At 36.0% G+C, this 21731-nt stretch overlaps 1 protein-coding gene across 1 annotated transcript in view; it reads left to right on the top strand.

Moving 5' to 3' along the window:
• Positions 1-21731, top strand: part of LOC128546812 (vitamin D3 hydroxylase-associated protein-like) — a 53181-nt gene that overhangs the window by 11143 nt on the left and 20307 nt on the right. Inside the window, exons 2-10 of the mRNA XM_053518166.1 lie at positions 215-405; positions 924-1037; positions 1508-1564; positions 2423-2509; positions 3287-3420; positions 4329-4535; positions 4838-4884; positions 9415-9539; positions 13411-13536. Of these exons, the coding sequence (XP_053374141.1) occupies positions 223-405; positions 924-1037; positions 1508-1564; positions 2423-2509; positions 3287-3420; positions 4329-4535; positions 4838-4884; positions 9415-9539; positions 13411-13536 (1080 nt within the window). The 5' untranslated portion in view covers positions 215-222. The remainder of the gene's footprint in view (positions 1-214; positions 406-923; positions 1038-1507; positions 1565-2422; positions 2510-3286; positions 3421-4328; positions 4536-4837; positions 4885-9414; positions 9540-13410; positions 13537-21731) is intronic.

The following is a 21731-nucleotide window of genomic DNA, read 5'->3' as shown; positions in this document are numbered from 1 at the left end:
AGTCTTTCTTCAAAGACAATTGATCAAATATACAAGGAAATAGGTCATCAGGAGCTTCTATTGTTCTATTCTTCTGTCTACATGATTGAATTAAACTTAACCTATAAATTTGTTTCTGAAAACAATGTCTACTTTTGCTTTCTTTCTTTCTTTCTTACTGGTATCTATAAATAGACATTGATTGACAGACATATGATGTGTGTGTTAATTTCAGGGATCAACATGCTGGATTTCAATGAAGATATAGTCCAGAAAGCAGCTATCACTGTGCTTGTTTCTCTGTCTGGTTGGTGGGTCATCACCGCATACTTGAAGAAAAGAAATATAAAGAAAAGAATTGCAAATAAACAAAAAGAATGTACAACTTCACTGAGCAAACTTGAAGGATACATCAAAGAAAATGGGGTATGTATTTTCATACGTCTTAATTTTTCTTCTTACTTTGAAGTTTTGCATTTTCATTAAATTTAGGTAAATTTTACGAAAATGCAACCGAACCTACGGTGAGGAGCATTGCAGGATCATGCAAAAATTTAATGTGTTGTTCTTATAAATGTATAAATACTTATTTTACATGTTTTATGAGAATTTTAGTCATTTAGACGATGAAAAGGGGGTATAAATTTGTACAAAGTTACCATATATTTTCGCTTATAAAGCGCATTCTTAGAAGTCATATTTCCAGTTCAGAGAGTGGGTAGCATCTTATAAGCATGTACTACAAGGAAATTAAAAGAACCCCCCCCCCCCCCCCCCCCCCAAATTTCCTGTCCACCGTCTTATAAGCGAGTGCGTCTTATAAGCGAAATATACGGTACTTCTAAGGGTATGGCCAAACTCAGAGGTATGATTTTAATGGCTTTCTTTGTAATCTTAAATTTGTTATTACAGACCAGGAAATAACTCATTGTAATTCATTACAGTTGTCCAGGAAGAAACAAGAAGATATACTGAAACTGAAGTTTATGGACCTACATACTAGAATTCAGAGGGGTCAGCTGAAGTCAGAGGATGTACTGAAAGCATACCAGGCAAAGGTATTTGTTTGTACATGTACTAAAAAAGTGTTTCAATAATATTTGTACATGTACCCGGTACCTTTAATCCAATATACCAGCGCATACACACAGGTACTCCTCTAAAAGTCATTTGAAATTTTAGAGGGTAGTGCTTGCTGCTTCCTTAGTGTTGTATCTTACCATTAGGCTATTATATACTTGCTATTCTTTTGCTATTCTATGCATTGGGGGCTCTTAAAAGCTCCAACTTCAAAAAAAAGAGTAACTGTTGTTTTTGAAAAGTTTCCACTGTACTCATATATGAAAACTTTATTATGTTGAAATAGTCACAGACAAATTACCATGATAGTGAATTATGTTTTCGCAAACTTTCAGGTATGCAACATTTTATTGTCAGAGGAAAACCATTATTAAAAAGTGAGACAAAAATATTTTAATGAATGTTTTCATAAGAATTTCTGAAAAGCTAAATTTCTGATGTATTTCAGGCTATTGAAAAGAATAAAAATTTAAACTTCATTGTCGAACCAGTATGGGAAGCCATAGTGAGTATATTTTGTTTTCAAATTTGTTGGAAAATATTTTCTTACAAAGTAAAAGGTTTTATGAGGATAAATCTGGGAGCTGAATTCTTACTTGTTGCCCTACAGTCAAATCTGAATTAAGCAGGCAGTCAAGGGAGCTGGCACAATCTGGCTGCCTAAGAAGGTGGCTCTAAATACTTGAACAAAAGGTCAGTCTGAGAAGTAAGCTGATAGGCTGCTTAAGGCAAGTGGCTGCAAAGGCAGATAACATTATGTGAGCTGTGCCATGAGAAAACCAGCATAGTGGCTTTGCGACCAGCATGGATCCAGACCAGCCAGCACGTCCGCGCAGTCTGGTCAGAATCCATGCTGTTCGCTAATGGTTTCTCTAATTGCAATAGGCTTTGAAAGCAAACAGCATGGATCCTGACCATACAACATGGATGCGCAGGCTGGTCTGGATCCATGCTGGTCGCAATCCCACTATGTTGGTTTTCTCATGGCACGGCTCATATATGTAACTGCTATAGCAATACTGCATCAAAACTTCAATGCCACAATGGGTTGCAATGTCATGTCTCACTGGGATGCACAAATTATAAAAGCTGACAGAGCCAAGAACAATTGTCTGACCCGATGTTTTCGGTAGTCAGTACAAAACCTACATACCTGTATTTATTGTTCATTGCAAAGCCTTATCAGCAAAACTTCAAAGGTTATGAAATGTTCTCTAATTTGACTCAGTAGTGACTCATAAGTATTTATTTGCTTATATTCTGTAAACTTTGCAACTTGTAAATGAATTGAGGTCTTAATTAATACAACTTTATTTTAAGGAATCTGTAGAAATGTAGTTTCGAAATTATCTGTATGTTTCAGCCATTAGCAGCTGTATGTGATCTAGAGAAGAAAAAGGGATTGTTGCATGGTGTTCCAGTCAGCTTTAAAGAAAACTATTTCATGAAGGTAAACAATTTTTAAATGTTTACAAATATCTGATTCAATGAAAGATTTCTTGGTTTTCCCTAATTCTGGATTAATTGGATATTCAAGTATTTTTTTATGAAATATGAGGGTTGATATTTTGTGGAGATATGTATTTGTGTAATTAAGCTTGAGGTAAAATTAATAGAAGGTTTAATTGTTCAATGGAATTTAATTCCCATGAAAGAGGGTACCACAAACTTCACAAAATTAGTCTCCCTCCAAGAATAAAATTTGAGCCGTGCCATGAGAAAACCAACATAGTGGGTTTGTGACCAGCATCCGCGCAGTCTGGTCAGGATCCATGCTGTTCCCTAACGGTTTCTCTAATTGCAATAGGCTTTAAAAGCGAACAGCATGGATCCTGACCAGACTGTGCGGATGCGCAGGCTGGTCTGGATCCATGCTGGTCACAAACCCACTATGTTGCTTTTCTCATGGCATGGCTCAAATGTTTTCACAGCATGCTTTACTGCATGCATTGGAAAACCTTGCCCAATTTCACCAAACTTGGTGTGTAGCATGCTTACACATACCTCAAGGTTCTGCCTCACTGTACATTTTGACAAATACATGTACCCAAAAATTAGTAAAATATAATAACAACTTTTTCCTAAAAGGAGATGTTCTTCCATGTTCAAAGCTAGGAAGTTTCTTGTGAGCATGGTGATATGACTGTAAACCTGGCTGATTTACATTTTAAACCCTTGTATTGATATACAAGTAAAATTGAAAAAAAAACTTTTGTTTTGTTTTCAGGGCTATGAGAGTACTGGTGGTTTGAGTGCACTTCTAGATAAACCAGCTAGGGATGATGGTGTTCTGGTCAAAGTATTAAAACACCAAGGAGCGGTGCCATTTGTACGAACAAATATTCCACAGTCTATGATGACGTAAGTTCTTTCAAAATTGCTCAGATTTTTTACAAAATATTCCAGAGTCTGTGATGATATAAGACATTCTTTCATAATTTATCAGATTTTGTACAAACAAATGTCACAGTCTATGACGATGTAAGCCCTCATAATTGCTAAAAAATTTTGTACATAATGAATTGTTGAACTAGCAACTGAATCATTGACTTCATGGCATGAAGTATAGTTATACCTGTATTAAGCAGCCAGGGCCCAGCCAAAAGAGCAACACAGCATGGCTGCTTATTGCAGATGGCTGCTTAAGACGAGACAAAAATAAACTAATTACTGTGAAATCATTAATATTCATGGGGGGACTAATTTTCATGGATTTCGTGGTTGAATCAATCCACGAAATTTGATCCCAATGAACAAGTAAAATTCCCATTCATTTTATGTTCAAAAGCTGAAATCCACGAATTCATTTCCCCACGAAATTGCCGTTTTGACCAAAACCACGAAATTTCATGCCCACGAAATTAAATGATTTTACAGTAAGTTAATTGGGAAGTTTGCTGACTGGCTGCTTAAAGCAAGTGACTGGTTAATACATGTGGCAGCTTAGGCAGGTTCAGCTGTATTTAATAAGTTTCAAAGTTTATTGTGATCCATGAAATAACATTCTTTAAGACAAAAACATAAACAGATAGATGGCACTTAGTTATTAACAGGTATCCTGAGCTAGAGGTTATACAAACGGAAATTTGTAAATCATTCACCCAGCTCTAGTGTTTCATCAATTTGTTGTTATCATAGCAACAGCAAACTTTATATTTTTGGATAAGGTTTAGTTTGATAGCCGTTGAGTCTCATCTTGTATTATCCTTGGAATATTTCTAAGAAGCACACATTTGGAGAAGGGTATATGATCTGTATCTCTTTTTCAGGTTTGAATGCTCAAATCCCATTTACGGTACCACTGTCAATCCGCACAACTTGAAACGGGGACCAGGAGGCTCATCGGGGGGTGAAGCATGTATTTTAGGGGCAGAGGCTTCCATTCTAGGTTGGGGAAGTGATATCGGAGGCAGCTTAAGAATTCCAAGCAGTTTCTGCGGAACTTGCAGTCTGAAACCAACTAAAGGCAGGTTAAGGTAATATACAGGATGTCAGTTTGTTAAACAATTGTTGTCACTTGCAGGTTATCTTTACTGATGTTTAGATGAAGAAATTGATTCCTAGAAATCATATCTTTGGAAATTAATACTGGAAATATACAGATCTACAAGTGACAGATTTAGAATTAAATTCAATTTACAGAGTTTTTGCTCTGTATTTTCAGTATGAGGTTTACTGCGTATAGGTATTTCAAAATCTCAGATTTGTGAACTTACAGAAACATAATCAATCTAAGTACTTTTTCTGCCTCCGGAAAAATATATGATTTCTGTTGCAGTTTGAAGTCATGTGAAGAGTTAGATGGTGGCAACATACAGACACTCAGTAAGTTTTTAAAGATGCAGGGATTTTTTTCAGATTTTAGGAAGTAATTAAAGATGATACTATAGGGGTTTCATTAAGGGCCAGGGGATGGGGATTTTCATCTGCTACAGTGGTCTGAAGCCGTGACTGGATTTCCTGCAGCAAATCAAGTTAGAAGAGCGTTAACCTCCCCCCCACCCCTGCTTTGCCACTTCCACCTTCTTCTTCAATGATTAATGAAACCCCTGTAATAGAGGGGAAGTGAAGTCTTGACCCCTGATCAGTCTTCACCAGCAACCTATCTGTATTTTTGGCTCACATGGTAGAGCTTCATTATGTACATTATGGGCCTCTATGTCAGGTGAGGGAGTCATCCAATCGGCTTACTGCAAGGTTGGTGGTTCTACCCAGGTGCCTGCCTGTAATGAAATTAATCCTTCATTTGTTTCATGTTTGGAAGTTGTCAGTATGGTTTAGATACAAAGGAAGAATTGGTATGAAATGCTGGGACATGGTATAACCATTTCTTACAAACAGTATGCATGTGCGATCATACATGTGATACGTCCCGGATTGTCCGGTGTCCCAGACAGTGATGAAATCTCCCGGAAAAATAAAAATACAGGAAACAGATAAAAATACCCCCCCCCCCCCCCCCCCCCCCAAAAAAAAAACTCGTTTTTTTTTGTTTATAAAATGTTGAATTTTACGTTAATAAAACACAATAAACAGTCCCCGGTGTCACATTGTTTATTCCTAATTATCCAATATCAGTTTCATGCCCTCGAGTCGGACACATGTTGATTAAGCCATTGATCTCTCTTCTGCTTTGCACAACTTTATAATTGTGAACGGTTAATTGATTAATGACTGTTAAAGATACCATCATTAAATATGTGTGAAAGCACATGCGTGGTGATGATCTAATTGATTATCCTGGGAAACAATATCCTGTAACTTCAGCAAATAACTTTTCTTGCAGAAACGAACATTTCAAATCTAATATTAATTAAAGCATTTTTTCCAATCAGTAATAAAGCTACTTACTTGTGATTTTCGTATATCCTACTTTTACAATAATTTAAAAAACATTGTCCTTCCTACTAGTTACATAACTGGTACACCACATTTGCATGAATGGCCTCAAATAAACACAGCACATGGCAGCTAAACTCAAAGGCAAGTGTCGACAGCCTTTCCCTTATGATTTTTAGCCTCGACCTTTTGGAAGAAAATGTAATTATTGCACTCGCCCCGGCGTCGGCGTTGGTTAAAGTTTTGATAAAGTCAAATATCCTGTTACCACCAAAGCCATTGACTTGAAACTTAAAATACTTACTTACTACAAAGTCTCACACCAAAACAAACAATCCCCCATAACCTCTGCTTTCAATTTTGACAGAGTTAGCCCCTTTTTCAACTTAGAATTTTTTGGTTAAACGTTTTTCGATTATTTCAAATATCCTCTGTTACTATCAAAGCCCTATTGACTTGAAACTTAAAATACTTATTTACTATCAAAGTCTACACCAGAAAAAAAAATCCCCATAACTCTGATTTGAATTTTGAAGAATATGCCCCTTTATTAACTTAGAATTTTATGGTTAAAGTTTTGATAAAGTCAAATATCTCTGTATATATCAAGCTATTGACTTGAAACTTAAAATACTTATATATACAAAGTCTACACTCAGGAGACACAATTCCATAATCAACGATTTGAATTTTGACGAATATGCCCCTTTTAACTTAGAATTTTTGGTTAAAGTTTTTGAAAAAGTCAATATCCTGGTACTATCAAAGCTATTGACTTGAAACTTAAAATACTATATTTACTATCAAAGTCTAACACCAGAGAAACAATTCCCATAACACTGAATTGAATTTTGACAGAATTATGCCCTTTTTAACTTAGAAATTTGTTAAAAAGTTTTGATAAAGTCAAATATCTCTGTTTACTGTTAAAGCTTTTGACTTGAAACTTAAAATACTTATTTACTATCAAAATCTACACCAGGAGACACAATTCTTATAACTCTTGTTTGAATTTTGACAGAATTATGCCCCTTTTTAACTTAGAATTTTTAGTTAAAGTTTTTGATAAAGTCAGATATCTCTGTTACTATCAAAGCTTTTGACTTGAAACTTAAAATACTTATTTACCATCAAAGTTTACACCAGGAGACACAATTCTCATAACTATAATTTGAATTTTAACAGAGTTATGCCCCTTTTAACTTGGATTTTTTTTTTTACTGGCAAAGCTCAAATTCAGTGTCAAGCACTGAGAAAAGTTGAGCATGCTGTCTTACGGACAGCTCTTGTTGGCATTACTCTTTGATGTGAATGTTTGACATTGCGAGGTGACCTATGTAATTTGACCTAATTTCACTTAAGATATTTCCAAGTGAATAAAAATCTACTTTAAAGGAATACATTTTAGCTCACCTATCACAAAGTGACAAGGTGAGCTTTTGTGATCGCGTGGCGTCCGTGCGTAAACTTTTTGCTTGTGACCACTCTTTATGAAAGTTGGTCAGAATGTTCATCTTGATGATATCTAGGTCAAGTTCCAAACTGGGTCACGTGCGGTCAAAAACTAGGTCAGTAGATCTAAAAATAGAAAAACCTTGTGACCTCTCTAGAGGTCATATTTTTCTTGAGATCTTCATGAAAATTGGTCAGAATGTTCATCTTGATGATATCTAGGTCAAGTTCGAAACTGGGTCACGTGGGGTCAAAAACTAGGTCAGTAGGTCTAAAAATAGAAAAACCTTGTGACCTCTCTACAGGCCATATTTCTCAATGGATCTTCATGAAAATTGGTCAGAATGTTCATCTTGATGATATCTCGGTCAAGATTGAAACTGGGTCACGTGGGGTCAAAAACTAGGTCAGTAGATCTAAAAATAGAAAAACCTTTTGACTTCTCTGGAGGCCATATTTTTCAAAAGATCTTCATGAATATTGGTCAGAATGTTCACCTTGATGATATCTAGGTCAAGTTCGAAACTAGGTCACGTGGGGTCAAAAACTAGGTCAGTAGATCTAAAAATAGAAAAACCTTGTGACCTCTCTAGAGGCCATATTTCTCAATGGATCTTCATGAAAACTGGTCAGAATGTTCATCTTGATGATATCTAGGTCAAGTTCGAAACTGGGTCATGTGGGGTCAAAAACTAGGTCAGTAGGTCTAAAAATAGAAAAACCTTGTGACCTCTCTAGAGGTCATATTTCTCGATGGATCTTCATAAAAATTGGTCAGAATGTTCACCTTGATGATATCTAGATCAAGTTTGAAACTGGGTCACGTGCGGTCAAAAACTAGGTCAGTAGGTCTGAAAATAGAAAAACCTTGTGACCTCTTTAGAGGCCACATTTTTCAAGAGATCTTCATGAAAATTGGCAGAATGTTCACCTTGATGATATCTAGGTCATGTTCGAAACTGGGTCACCTGCGTTCAAAAACTAGGTCAGTAGGTCTAAAAATAGAAAAACCTTTTGATGTCTCTAGAGGCCATCTTTCTCAATGGATCTTCATGAAAATTAATGAGAATGTTCAGCTTGATGATATCTAGGTCAAGTTCGTAACTGGGTCATGTGCGGTGAAAAACTAGGTCAGTAGGTTGAAAAATAGAAAAACCTTGTGACCTCTCTAGGGGCCATATTTTTCACGAGATCTTCATGAAAATTGGTGAGAATGTTCACCTTGATGATATCAAGGTCAAGTTTAAAAGTGGGTCACGTGCCTTCAAAAACTAGGTCATTAGAACAAATAATAGAAAAACCTTGTGACCTCTCTAGAGGTAATATTTTTCAATGGATCTTCATAAAAATTGGTCAGAATTTTTTATCTTGATGATATATAGGTCACATGTGCTCAAAAACTAGGTCACTATGTCAAATAATAGAAATGACGACGTCATACTCAGTTCAACACTGGGTCATATGGGGATAGGTGAGCGATTCAGGACCATTATGGTCCTCTTGTTTTTGATTTTCATTATGTGGCTGAAGAACTGTATTAGTTTGTTCCTTCTTTTCTTTCTTTTGTAAATGGAAATGAAAGACTTATAACAGAGACACCTAGCTAGATTCTAAATCACGATGACCAGGTTAATTCTTTCTTATATAGTAAGTCTCCTAATTCTGTTCACCTTGGGAACGCTATCAATTCACGTGCTGAACTATAGATGTGTATTACCCGTATTTACCTCCCTTAGAAAGCTAGATGCAGCAAATTATGCTTATAGTTATAAGCCAGTGAGCAATGTTTATCTCAGGAAACTACATGTAATTTTATGATATTTATGCACGAAACAGACAAATACCAATGTCAGGTATGCCCAGGACAAAGCGTAAAAATCCCGGAAATTTTAACTCAGAATCCCGGAAGTATCCTGAAAAATTATGGCATGTATGTGTATGATACATATGAATTTAGATATTTTTTTTATTTTTTCTTGCAGTCCATGTGAAATAAATATTCTTTTGGTGTATTACTTATCAAATATATATTGTTAAAAATTAATTATTTTTCCGAATTTACAGTTAGATCCACACCGGGACCAATGGGTAGAGATGTTGATACAGTCGTTATGGGTATGAAGGCAGTATTGTGTCCTTACCATTTTGAACTAGATCCTGATGTACCACCATTACCTTTTAATACAGAGGTAGGTCTTTAACAATGCAATGACTAAGTTTACCTGAAACCTTTTTAGTTTACCTTAAACCACCTTAATTTACCTCAAACCACTTTAATTTACCTTTAATATATACAGTTGACTCTCTTTGGCTTGAACTCTAAGGGCCCGTGAAAACAAGTGCAAGAGATCCGTAGGTCAAGCCATCAGTATGGTGGCCATCTTTGTTTATACACGTAGCTCTCGTAAAGTACGTACATGACGTGTATGACATAGTTGACCCATATTTAAGCTAGAAATGTATTATAAATTGTCAAATTTCGTTCTAATAAAGAGGAAATAAAAAACAAAACTTAAATATCATTTTTGTTAAATAATTTTATACATTGTCATGCATATTAACATCTAATAACAAATATATGATTATAAAACAAATACAAATGATAGACGAGCACATTTAACTTCAAAGCACATTTGACGTCCTAGCATCTAAAACTATAAACGTTCAGAAAAAAACAAACATGTACAGCACAGAATACAATACATAAACGTACATTTTAAACAATTTTCGAAACACAGAAATATCAAATACACGAGAATGAAACAAATACAAATGATAAATGACAAACACACATGTACAGAATTTTCTTTTAATTCCTTGTTTTCCGGCAGTCCCCCAGTTGCCGGGTCCTTCACTAAGTTGTGTGACTTGCATATTTCAACTTTGGAATGTGAAATGTGTAAGCAATCGGCCCTATTTAAAGTAAAATACAGACATTCTTTGCTCAGATTTTGTTTGACACATACAATTCATTAATTAAACCATTAAATTGAAGGAAAAGCATCTAATTATATTTGTTTGGCCTGTACAAGTATTAATTTCACAACGTACTAAAACTACGCGCACCGATTAAAGCTGTAACACAATAATAGAGGTGCGAATTGTTAGCATCATGAAAGGATTTGTGGTTCGACCCATCAGGTGTGATTTACATTATAATTAAGTTCAAGGGACTGGACAGGGAGTTCGAGAGTTCCAGTTGTCGGTGTTCTAGCCATCCGGAGTCGAACAATATATAAGAAATAAGATTGGGACCAGATGATGAGTTTGAGCGAACGGGGGTATTCGAGCGATCCGGGTTCGAGCCAATGAGAGTCGACAGTATTAAACAATTTTAATTTGCCTCAAACCTGAGCAAAAGACCGCATTGATAGCCTAGTGGTAGAGTGCCCACTTCAAGTGCGGGAGGTCGTGGGATCACTCCCTGGCCGCGTTGTACCAAAGACATGACAAATGGTACTGGTAGCTTCCTTGCTTGGTGCACTGAGAGGATAGTTCCAGGACTGGTCAGTCCGGTGTCTGTATAATGTAACTGGGTGGGGTATCTTGTGATTCTTGTCACTTGTCTAGGGCGTGATATTCGAGTGTGGCAGCACTAGTTGGGCATTGTGCTCACTGTTACAAGTAGCCACCGTCATTTATATCATTGAAAAATTGTTGAAAAAGATGCAAAATCTGAACACACACACCCAGTCCTGAACACCTTTAATACCTGCTTATCTCAGTAGGGAGAGCACATATCTAAGGATGGCAGTGTCTGGAGTTCCATCTCATGGCAAGGTGTGTATTTTCCATTTTGATAAAAGGCATCGTGTCTGAAATCATTCATCCTCCACCTCTGATTCATGTGGAGGAGTTGGCAGTTACTTGCAGAGAACAGGTTAGTGCTGGTGCAGAATTCAGGAACACTGGTTAGGATAGCTCCCCACTGTTACATACCTGAAATACTGTTGAAAAATAGCACTAAACCCAAAATAGACCTAAACAATGGTCAATTTCTAGGTTCTAGGTGATGAGATATTCATTATGTCTATATCGTATGATTGCCCCCTTCCCCTCAAATATAAAATGAGTTGGTCTAACTGTTCTGATCTGTTCAGTTGGAATTATAAGAATTAATTACTTTATTTTAAAATAAGTTTAATGCTTGACTTCAACCTTGCTTGTGATTTTATTGTGTTTTTCATAAACACTAAACGTATTCCTGTTAGACGTATTAGCTCTGAACAAAATGTCACATTTATACTGTGAAATGATTCAAATTATGAATTTCTTTGTTATGAAATATCAGAATTTCAATGAAAGTGGAAGTTTTATAAGGATATGAGCTTGTGGATCTCACATAGTGGAGAATAATATCATGAGGGCACAGCTCGAGTGATATAATAATACGCACCAGAACGACAAACAGTGATTTTATTCAAGAGCAAATCACTAAATGAGATATATTATGAAGGACTTTTTGATATTTGGCTGGCTACCATAATTGTCCAAATTATTGCCCTAAGGTAAAAACAATGGCCACGTCCCTGTGTCTGACATGTACTTACTACAGGCTTTTATTATGTCTCCCCCAGGAGATATATTGTTCTTGCCCTGTCCGTCCGTCCGTACGTACGTACGTACGTCACACTTCATTTCCGAGCAATAACTGGAGAACCATTTGACCTAGAACATTCAAACTTCATAGGGTTGTAGGGCTGCTGGAGTAGACGACCCCTATTGTTTTTGGGGTCACTCCGTCTAAGGTCAATTTTACAGGGAAAACCATTTCCGATCAATAACTAGAGAACCACTTGACCCAGAATGTTGAAACTTCATTGGATGATTGGTCATGAAGAGTAGATGACCCCTATTGATTTTGGGGTCACTACATCAAAGGTCAAGGTCACAGGGGCCTGAACATTGAAAACCATTTCCGATCAATAACTAAAGAATCACTTGACCCAGAATGTTGAAACTTCATAGGATGATTGATCATGAAGAGTAGATGACCCCTATTGATTTTGGGGTCACTCCGTCAAAGGTCAAGGTCACAGGGGCCTGAACATTGAAAACCATTTCCAATCAATAACTAGAGAACCAATTGACCCAGAATGTTGAAACTTCATAGGATGATTGGTCATGAAGAGTAGATGATCCCTATTGATTTTGGGGTCACTCTGTCAAAGGTCAAGGTCACAGGGGCCTGAACATTGAAAACCATTTCCAATCAATAACTAGAGAACCACTTGACCCAGAATGTTGAAACTTCATAGGATGATTGAACATGCAGAGTAGATGACCCCTATTGATTTTGGGGTCAGTCTATTAAAGGTCAAGGTGACAGTGGCCTGTTCATGTAAAATCATTTTTTGGAAATAACTTGAGAACCACTTGACCTACGATGTTGAAACTTAATAGGATGATTGGACATGCAGAGTAGATGACCCCTATTTATTTTGAGGTCACTTGATCAAAGGTCAAGGTCACAGGAGCCTGAACAGTGGCTTGAGAACCACTAGGCCAAGAGTGTTGAAATTTAGCGGGATGACTGGACATGCCAAGTAGATGATCCCTATTGCAGCCAACCATCAGTGTCTCTTTGACTTTCGCTCCTGACCCCTATTGACTTCTTGCCTATAGGACTTTGCATTGGGGGAGACATGCGCTTTTTTACAAAAGCATTTTCTAGTTTAACTTTGAAAATCTTCTTCACTGAATCAATAATAGCTAGAGCCTTGATATTTGCCGTGTGATATCAGATTTGTGATTTCTAGCGTAATTGGTCAAATTATTGCCCTAGATTCAAAAAATGTTTGTGACATGTTACAATATGGGCTAACATAGAAGAATCCTTACTCTGTACTTATACAAACACACTTGAAGCTTTGTACACAGGTGAGCGTTTTAGGGTCAATGACCCTCTTGTATTTGATAGGTTTTATGCAACCACAAAATCCGTGAAAATATGTCATTGAAAAATAATGATATTACAATGTTTCATTTTAGCATTTTTGATCATTTCATTATACCAAAAACAAAATATAAGTCATGTGAAATTCTCTGTTTCTGTTTCAGGTATATGAGTCAGACAGAAAATTACGTATAGGATATTATACATATGATGGTAATGTTCACTGTATACCTGGTGTAGAGAGGGCCGTACATGAAGCTAAAGCTGCTCTTGAAAAGATGGGTCATACGGTATGTTACTTGTTGTATATGATTATGTATTTTATGTTAATGGTTCTTTTTGATCTACTTGGTCGTGTTTTCAGTTAATCACTATCAAGTTCAGAATTACCTCAGTTAAAATCATTATATAGATTGTTTCCTCTTTTCCTCAGCAAGATGTTGGTTTGACTGGATGTAAAATTATTTTTCAACAGTAAGCTTTAGTTAATCAGTTAACCAAACCAGTGGTTCTTGACACTGTACCAGCATTGGCTTCTTACGTGCAAGTAGCTGACAACTTCTTCATGTTATACTGAAGTGGAGGACGAATGACTTCAGACATGTCTTCTGTCAAGTTACGGCAGACAACATACTCCTTAGCAGGGGATCAAAGTTGCATCCTCTTGATTCACATTCATTTGCTCTTCCTACTGACCTACCCGAGCATAGTACTGTATATCTGCAGTAGAATACACATGAGACATATTTATGGTATAGAATTTCATTCTGAATTGGGCGAGAATGTAACAGCACTGTAGCTCAGTTAACAGAGCATGTTCCAGTCCTGGTCTGGAATGCACAGTTTTCTGACAGTTTACATGAAGCCTTCCTGATAAGCACAGTAGGCAGAAGACATAATTATATTCATTATTGATATTTATACCCCAACCAAACATGTTTTTTTTTGGGGGGGGGTCTATATAGGAGTCAGTTTTGTCGCGTCGGGTCACGTCGCGAAATCTATTATCTCAGTTATTACTAAATGGATTTGATTCAAACTTATAACAGATGTTCCAGGGCTTGAGCTAGGGAGCGACTTGAGCGAAATAGTCGCTCTAATCTAACATCAAAGCGAAAATCAAGTCGCCCGATTTTTTCATCCACACTCCTCCAGTTATCCACTATCGGCCTGTTGACACTTGACTGGAATACACGATAGCATAATTTAAGCTCCGCCTACTTCAGATTACGGAGAAGTGCGAAGGTGACACTTGTTTTGTAAACTGACTGTTGATAAACAAAGTAGTAGGGATTTATATTACATAAGCTTACACATTCTTTTTTGACCATTAGAAAGTGTCTTACTGTGTTTGGCTCCAGTAATTTCCTGAAATCCACTTAATTTACTCGTATTTTTTAAAACCCAAACTTCAGTCTTAAAGTTTAGAAACATAATATTATCACTGACACTTTCTGTGACTAAAATAACGAAACTGAAATTTACGCAAATTTTTGACACCTGCCATCAGAAACTGGGTTAAACCTGTTTGACAACTGTTTCTTTTAATGTGTGCGGACACCAGCGTATCAAAGAGACACCAGCAGATCAAAGAAGATGTGTATTCCGTGTGATGTCATAGTGATGTCATAGTGATGTCACTGCTATTGACATGTATTTCATTCACATACTTGTTATTTAAAGTGACTGACTTTGAGTGCATTACCACTGGGAGCTTGATTTATTTTTTTTTTGCTGATATGGAATTAACTTTTTAGCTCACCTGTCACAAAGTGACAAGGTGAGCTTTTGTGATCGCGCGGTGTCCGTCGTCCGTCGTCTGTGCGTCCGTGCGTCCGTCCGTGCGTGCGTAAACTTTTCCTTCTGACATCTCTAGAGGTCACATTTTTCATGGGATCTTTATGAAAATGGGTCAGAATGTTCATCTTGGTAAATTCTAGGTCAAGTTCGAAACTGGGTTGTAATGTAGCACGTGGTCTGTGTACCTGAAGCTTGTCTTGAACACAACACATTAGGACAGTTCTAACATTTTTATTTACTACGAAGAGCAATGCACATACTTATAAATGTTCAGTCTAATTTCATGAATATAATCAATGTTCAATAAGTCCTTTAAAACAGTTCTGTTTACTGATCTATTTAACAACATTTCTTAATTATAAATATATTTCAAACTAGCTTTTAACAATATGCTTATTGACTTTCAGCTCATGAGAGCGGGAACAAGTCCCGTAGCCCGCACTTTGGCAGCCTCCCTGATCACAGAGTATATTGAGTTTATAAAGGATTATACAGGAAAACACAGCAGACACATTATCTAATTTCCCGATCACTTAAGGATACCTACAAGTTCAACAAGCCTTAAGCTACTGAAGATTGTCAAATCTTGTCTGACTTGTCAATTTATGAAATGTACAGTTTTCATCTTCTGTAATTTTTAAAATCTTAAACTTCTGAAAGAAATACCCGAAATAAAATACAAAACACCTGAGCATTACACTACAAATTCCTTCCTTTCTTCACGAAAAAAAAGACAATAAAAAAAGGTTGAAATGTCTGAATGATCAAAATAAACAGTAAAATTATAGAAGTCTAAACGATCCAACTAATATGGACTATTAAGTTATATATTGAAGAATTGAATAATGTGTCAATATAACAGGGCACGCCAATCAAGGAGACAGATGTTCCTTTAATTGTTCGTTCCCTTGCATACATCAATGAAATCAAATAAACAGGAATCCCTACGTGTTTAGGTTTCAGAAATTAAATCATATGATAGATTAACATAGCTTAAACATACAAATAAGTTATGAACGCAGAATTCATCATAAAAGTTACACAGAAAACATCATTTCATATGTGTACGTAGCATTCATTATTTGATATAGTCCTATTCACAGTCACACATTTGTAGTAATGAAAGTCATTTCCATTCTCCATATTTAGAATGCTCCAGTTTGCGTAGGGATTCCATTCAATATCTGTGTTTTCACGGATATTCTGAATCAATAGGTACAAAACATCAAATTCTGAAATTAGAAAGCACAATTAAAATTCTGTTTAACATTGCATGAAACTCAGATATACGAAAGTTTATTAGTTTGTATGTTAACACATTTTTCTGCACGATAACATATTTTTAGTTTCCTTACTATTAAAATAAACATTCTTGAATATTATATTAAGAATATGTGATTTAGGATGAAAAAAAAATCAGTTGATAAGATATCAACTTGTTTAAAAAAAAAAGTGATAAAAGAAATAAAGTTAAACAAATGCAATGAGAAATTTTCCATTGGTGTTCCCAGTTGTCTGGCGGAATTGACATCTACTGCACATAACCATTGATTCGACCATAGTTTGACGTTAAACGATCATGGAATCAGCAGACGGTGGTTCTCAATCCGTAGCTTCTTAAACAAGTCCACTGCCATCGTTCGTTGTTTTGTCAAAAGGTATCCTTCAAGGAGATGTTATCATGATCGTTGAATCGCCAAAACTTCATCGTACCATATCCAACTCGATAGTCGTGGTTCATTCCTCTGTGTACTAAAATTTTCTAAAGTTCTGCGTATTAATTTCATGTAAACTTTCAATTGCTTCAGCCTGTCGTTCGATAATTACGTTAATTTTAATATTTATGGTACTGTGCATGCCATGTCCATTTATTACGTTTTAATCTGAATCTCAGTAAAATAACTTCATAGTAAGAAATTCAGTGAAATGTCTCTCCTTTTCTGTCATATTTTAATGTGAATGTTACATTTATCTATCACTGTTTAATCTGAATTGCCAAGTTCTTGTTATTTCGTAGAAAGTCACTGTTAACGAATGTTGTGTTACAACTGTCTTTATTTCTAAATCCGTTACTGGAATATTCGCATGAACATGTGAGCATAAGCTATCAAGCCTTTTTAATCTTCATAGTTCTTAATATTAAGTACAAGCTTGTATCAATTTCTTTAAAGTCTATAGTCTAAAATAGGAAATAAAATCAGTATCTCAGACAAGAGAAGAAACGCTAGCAAAACGTCAAATATTATACCGTATGACACCTTACATAGAAATAACAAATTTGCAAGCAAATAAAACACATACTGAAATCAACATTTACACAAATTAATGACAATAATCAGTTATGCTTCTACATGCATAACAATGACGGAGTACAACATCTCTTTTACTTCACGAACAGCTGAATATTTATACCAATGAATGACCACAAACTGTTATTTTCAATAAAAACAGTCTACATACTGAACCTAGTATAGTGGCGATTTTAACATTCACAACAAACCCCTGAGCCTATTTGTATTCATTCAACTCTACACCTTAAGGGATTTTTATATTATATAACAACACATCGTCTTCTCTAGACGCGGTTGACAAGCCTGTCTTGAGGCTACGAATCAAATATATCAATTCAGCTATATAATTAATTTTAAATACTCAAATCAATATAACTGTACTCCGATAAATTTATATACTAGCAATAAATAGTCAATAAAATTGCTACCAAAAGTGCGTTAAATAAACGTGTACTTAAACGTTCAACTTGTGCGAAAGCACAACATCTCTATAATTTTAATTATCAGTATCCATATCGAAAATGGACACATTATAGAGGATACACCATTTAATACTACTAAAATGGTTTCAAGGAATTTAAGCTTCCATAGCTTTTCCTTTACAATTACAATATAAGAATGCACCATTTGTATCAATAAAATGACTATTTACAGAATGACATATGCATAAACAACAAAAAATGTGATCTTTATATCATACAAATATATACATTTGAGGTTCCCTTGCATTTCTTTTATCATTTTGCTATTTTCAGCATTTTTCAGCTAAATAATCGTATCCTAATAAAATTTCTCCATGATTCCTTACGAATCTCAGCTGAATATAAAAATTTGTCATGTACATTTTTGTTTAATTTCATCTCAAACTCCAAAAGGTAAAATAAAAACTTCTTGATTTTAGAACTAACAAAGCTTGTATTTATAAGAACTATTTCTGAAAATAAAGGTCTTACTGTTAGCGGCATCACATCATTCTCGGCGTGTCATAGTAGTGGTAGTACTTGCACATTGATCTCGTGACAACCCATTGTAGAAGTCCGACATCCTGTCTGCGGCGCCATAAAAGTGCTTGTAATGTAGCACGTGGTCTGTGTACCTGAAGCTTGTCTTGAACACAACACATTAGGACAGTTCTAACATTTTTATTTACTACGAAGAGCAATGCACATACTTATAAATGTTCAGTCTAATTTCATGAATATAATCAATGTTCAATAAGTCCTTTAAAACAGTTCTGTTTACTGATCTATTTAACAACATTTCTTAATTATAAATATATTTCAAACTAGCTTTTATCAATATGCTTATTGACTTTCAGCTCATGAGAGCGGGAACAAGTCCCGTAGCCCGCACTTTGGCAGCCTCCCTGATCACAGAGTATATTGAGTTTTATAAAAGGATTATACAGGAAAACACAGCAGACACATTATCTAATTTCCCGATCACTTAAGGATACCTACAAGTTCAACAAGCCTTAAGCTACTGAAGATTGTCAAATCTTGTCTGACTTGTCAATTTATGAAATGTACAGTTTTCATCTTCTGTAATTTTTAAAATCTTAAACTTCTGAAAGAAATACCCGAAATAAAATACAAAACACCTGAGCATTACACTACAGGGTCACGTGCCTTCAAAAACTAGGTCAGTAGGTCTAAAAATAGGAAAACCTTGTGACCTCTCTAGAGGCCATAATTTTCAATGGATCTTCATGAAAATTGGTCAGAATGTTCACCTTGATGATATCTAGGTCAAGTTTGAAACTGGGTCACGTGCCGTCAAAAACTAAGTCAGTAGGTCTAAAAATAGAAAAACCTTGTGACCTCTCTAGAGGCCATATATTTCACAAAATCTTCATGAAAATTGGTCAGAATGTTCTCCTTGATGATATCTAGGTCATGTTCGAAACTGGGTTATGTGCCTTCAAAAACTAGGTCAGGAGGTCTAAAAACAGAAAAACCTTGTGACCTCTCTAGAGGCCATATATTTCAAAGATCTTCATGAAAATTGGTCAGAATGTTCACCTTGATAATATCTAGGTCAAGTTTGAAACTGGGTCACGTGCGATCAAAAACTAGGTCAGTAGGTCTAAAAATAGAAAAACCTTGTGACCTTTCTAGAGGCCATATATTTCATAAGATCTTCATTAAAATTGGTCAGAATGTTCACCTTGATGATATCTAGGTCAAGTTCGAAACTGGGTCACGTGCCGTCAAAAACTAGGTCAGTAGGTCAAATAATAGAAAAACCTTGTGACCTCTCTAAAGGCCATATTTTTCATGGGATCTGTATGAAAGCTGGCCTGAATGTTCACCTTGATGATATCTAGGTGAAGTTCGAAACTGGGTCAACTGCGGTCAAAAACTAGGTCAGTAGGTCTAAAAATAGAAAAACCTTGTGACCTCTCTAGAGGCCATATATTTCATGAAATCTTCATGAAAATTGGTTGGAATGTTCACCTTGATGATATCTAAGTCAAGTTCGAAAGTGGGTCACGTGCCCTCAAAAACTAGGTCAGTAGGTCAAATAATAGAAAAACGTTGTGACCTCTCTAGAGGCCATATTTTCCATGGGATCTGTATGAAAGTTGGTCTGAATGTTCATCTTGATGATATCTAGGTCAAGTTCGAAAGTGGGTCACGTGCCATCAAAAACTAGGTCAGTAGGTCAAATAATAGAAAAACCTTGTGACCTCTCTAAAGGCCATATTTTTCTATGGATCTTCATGAAAGTTGGTCTGAATGTTCATCTTGATGATATCTAAGTCAAGTTCGAAACAGGGTCATGTGCATCAAAAACTAGGTCAGTAGGTCTAAAAATAGAAAAACCTTGTGCCCTCTCTAGAGGCCATACTTGTGAATGGATCTCCAAAAAAATTGGTCAGAATGTTCATCTTGATGATATCTAGGTCAAGTTCGAAAGTGGGTTACGTGCCGTCAAAAAGTAGGTCAGTAGGTCAAATAATGAAAAAACGTTGTGACCTCTCTAGAGGCCGTATTTTTCATGGGATCTGTATGAAAGTTGGTCTGAATGTTTATCTTGATGATATCTAGTTCAAATTTGAAACTGGGTCAACTGCGATCAAAAACTAGGTCAGTAGGTCTTGAAATAGAAAAACCTTGTGACCTCTCTAGAGGCCATACCCTTGAATGGATCTTCATGAAAGTTGGTCAGTGTTCACCTTGATGATATCTAGGTCAAGTTTGAAACTGGGTCACGTGCCTTAAAAAACTAGGTCAATAGGTCAAATAATAGAAAAACCTTGTGACCTCTCTAGAGACCATATTTTTGAATCATGGATCTTCATGAAAATTGGTCAGAATTTTTATCTTGATATTATCTAGGTCGAGTTCAAAACTGGGTCACATGAGCTCAAAAACTAGGTCACTATGTCAAATAATAGAAAAAACGACGTCATACTCAAAACTGGATCATGTGGGAAGAGATGAGCGATTCAGGACCATCATGGTCCTCTTGTTTTATTTGTATTCATATTTAAAGGGTTTTCTTGGTTTGGACAATCATTGCAAGAATGAAAAAAAAACTTGAATTTGCAGTTTAATCACATTAGATTCACAAGGTTAAAAATGATAAGAAAACGGAATCACTGACATTTACAGTGAATTTGTTATTTACTTTAAATTAATAGACTTTGTAAACAAAGACAGGGAATAATAAAAAATAGTAACGTTATATAAAGCATATTTAGTTCCTTTTTCAGCTTGCATGTCATGGTGCTAAAATCTTTCCACGTTTTCCCTAAAATCTCGCCACTTCTCCCTAAAATCTCTCCACTTCTCCCTAATCTTACCTGAGGGAGAAGTGACCTCCCTAAAATCCTAGCCTAGCTTAAGACCTTATAACCCACATCATGTGACACAAGGTGCATAATTCTTACACCCAAGTTTTCATGAATTATGTCCCCTTTTACTTAGAATTATGTCTCCCACCATACAGTGGTGTGGGAGACATATTGATTTACTCCAGTCTGTGTGTGTGTGTGTGTGTGTCTGTATGTGTGTCTGTCACAAAGCTTGTCCGCACTCTAAGTCGAACATTTCTCATCCGATTTTCACCAAACTAGAACAAAATGTGTTTGACCATATGACCTCGGCCAAGTTCAATAACTAGCCAAATCGGTCCAGGCATCTTGGAGTTATGGCCCTTGAATTACCAAAAATCGGTCTTTTTACTCTTGTTCGCACTCTAATTCGAATATTTCTCATCCAATCTTCACCAAACTTGAACAAAATGTGTTTGACCATGAGACCTCGACCAAGTTCGATAACTAGCCAAATCGGTCCAGGCATTTTGGAGTTACGGCCCTTGAATTATCGAAAAATTGGCCTTTTTACTATGTCCGCACTCTTAATCAAACATTTCTCATCCGATCTTCA

Source organism: Mercenaria mercenaria, chromosome 11, assembly GCF_021730395.1.
Source record: "Mercenaria mercenaria strain notata chromosome 11, MADL_Memer_1, whole genome shotgun sequence".
In the NCBI taxonomy this organism is placed as follows: Eukaryota; Metazoa; Mollusca; class Bivalvia; order Venerida; family Veneridae; genus Mercenaria; species Mercenaria mercenaria.
The sequence above is the reverse complement of the archived record's forward strand: the minus strand, read 5'-3'. Positions and strand labels throughout refer to the sequence as shown.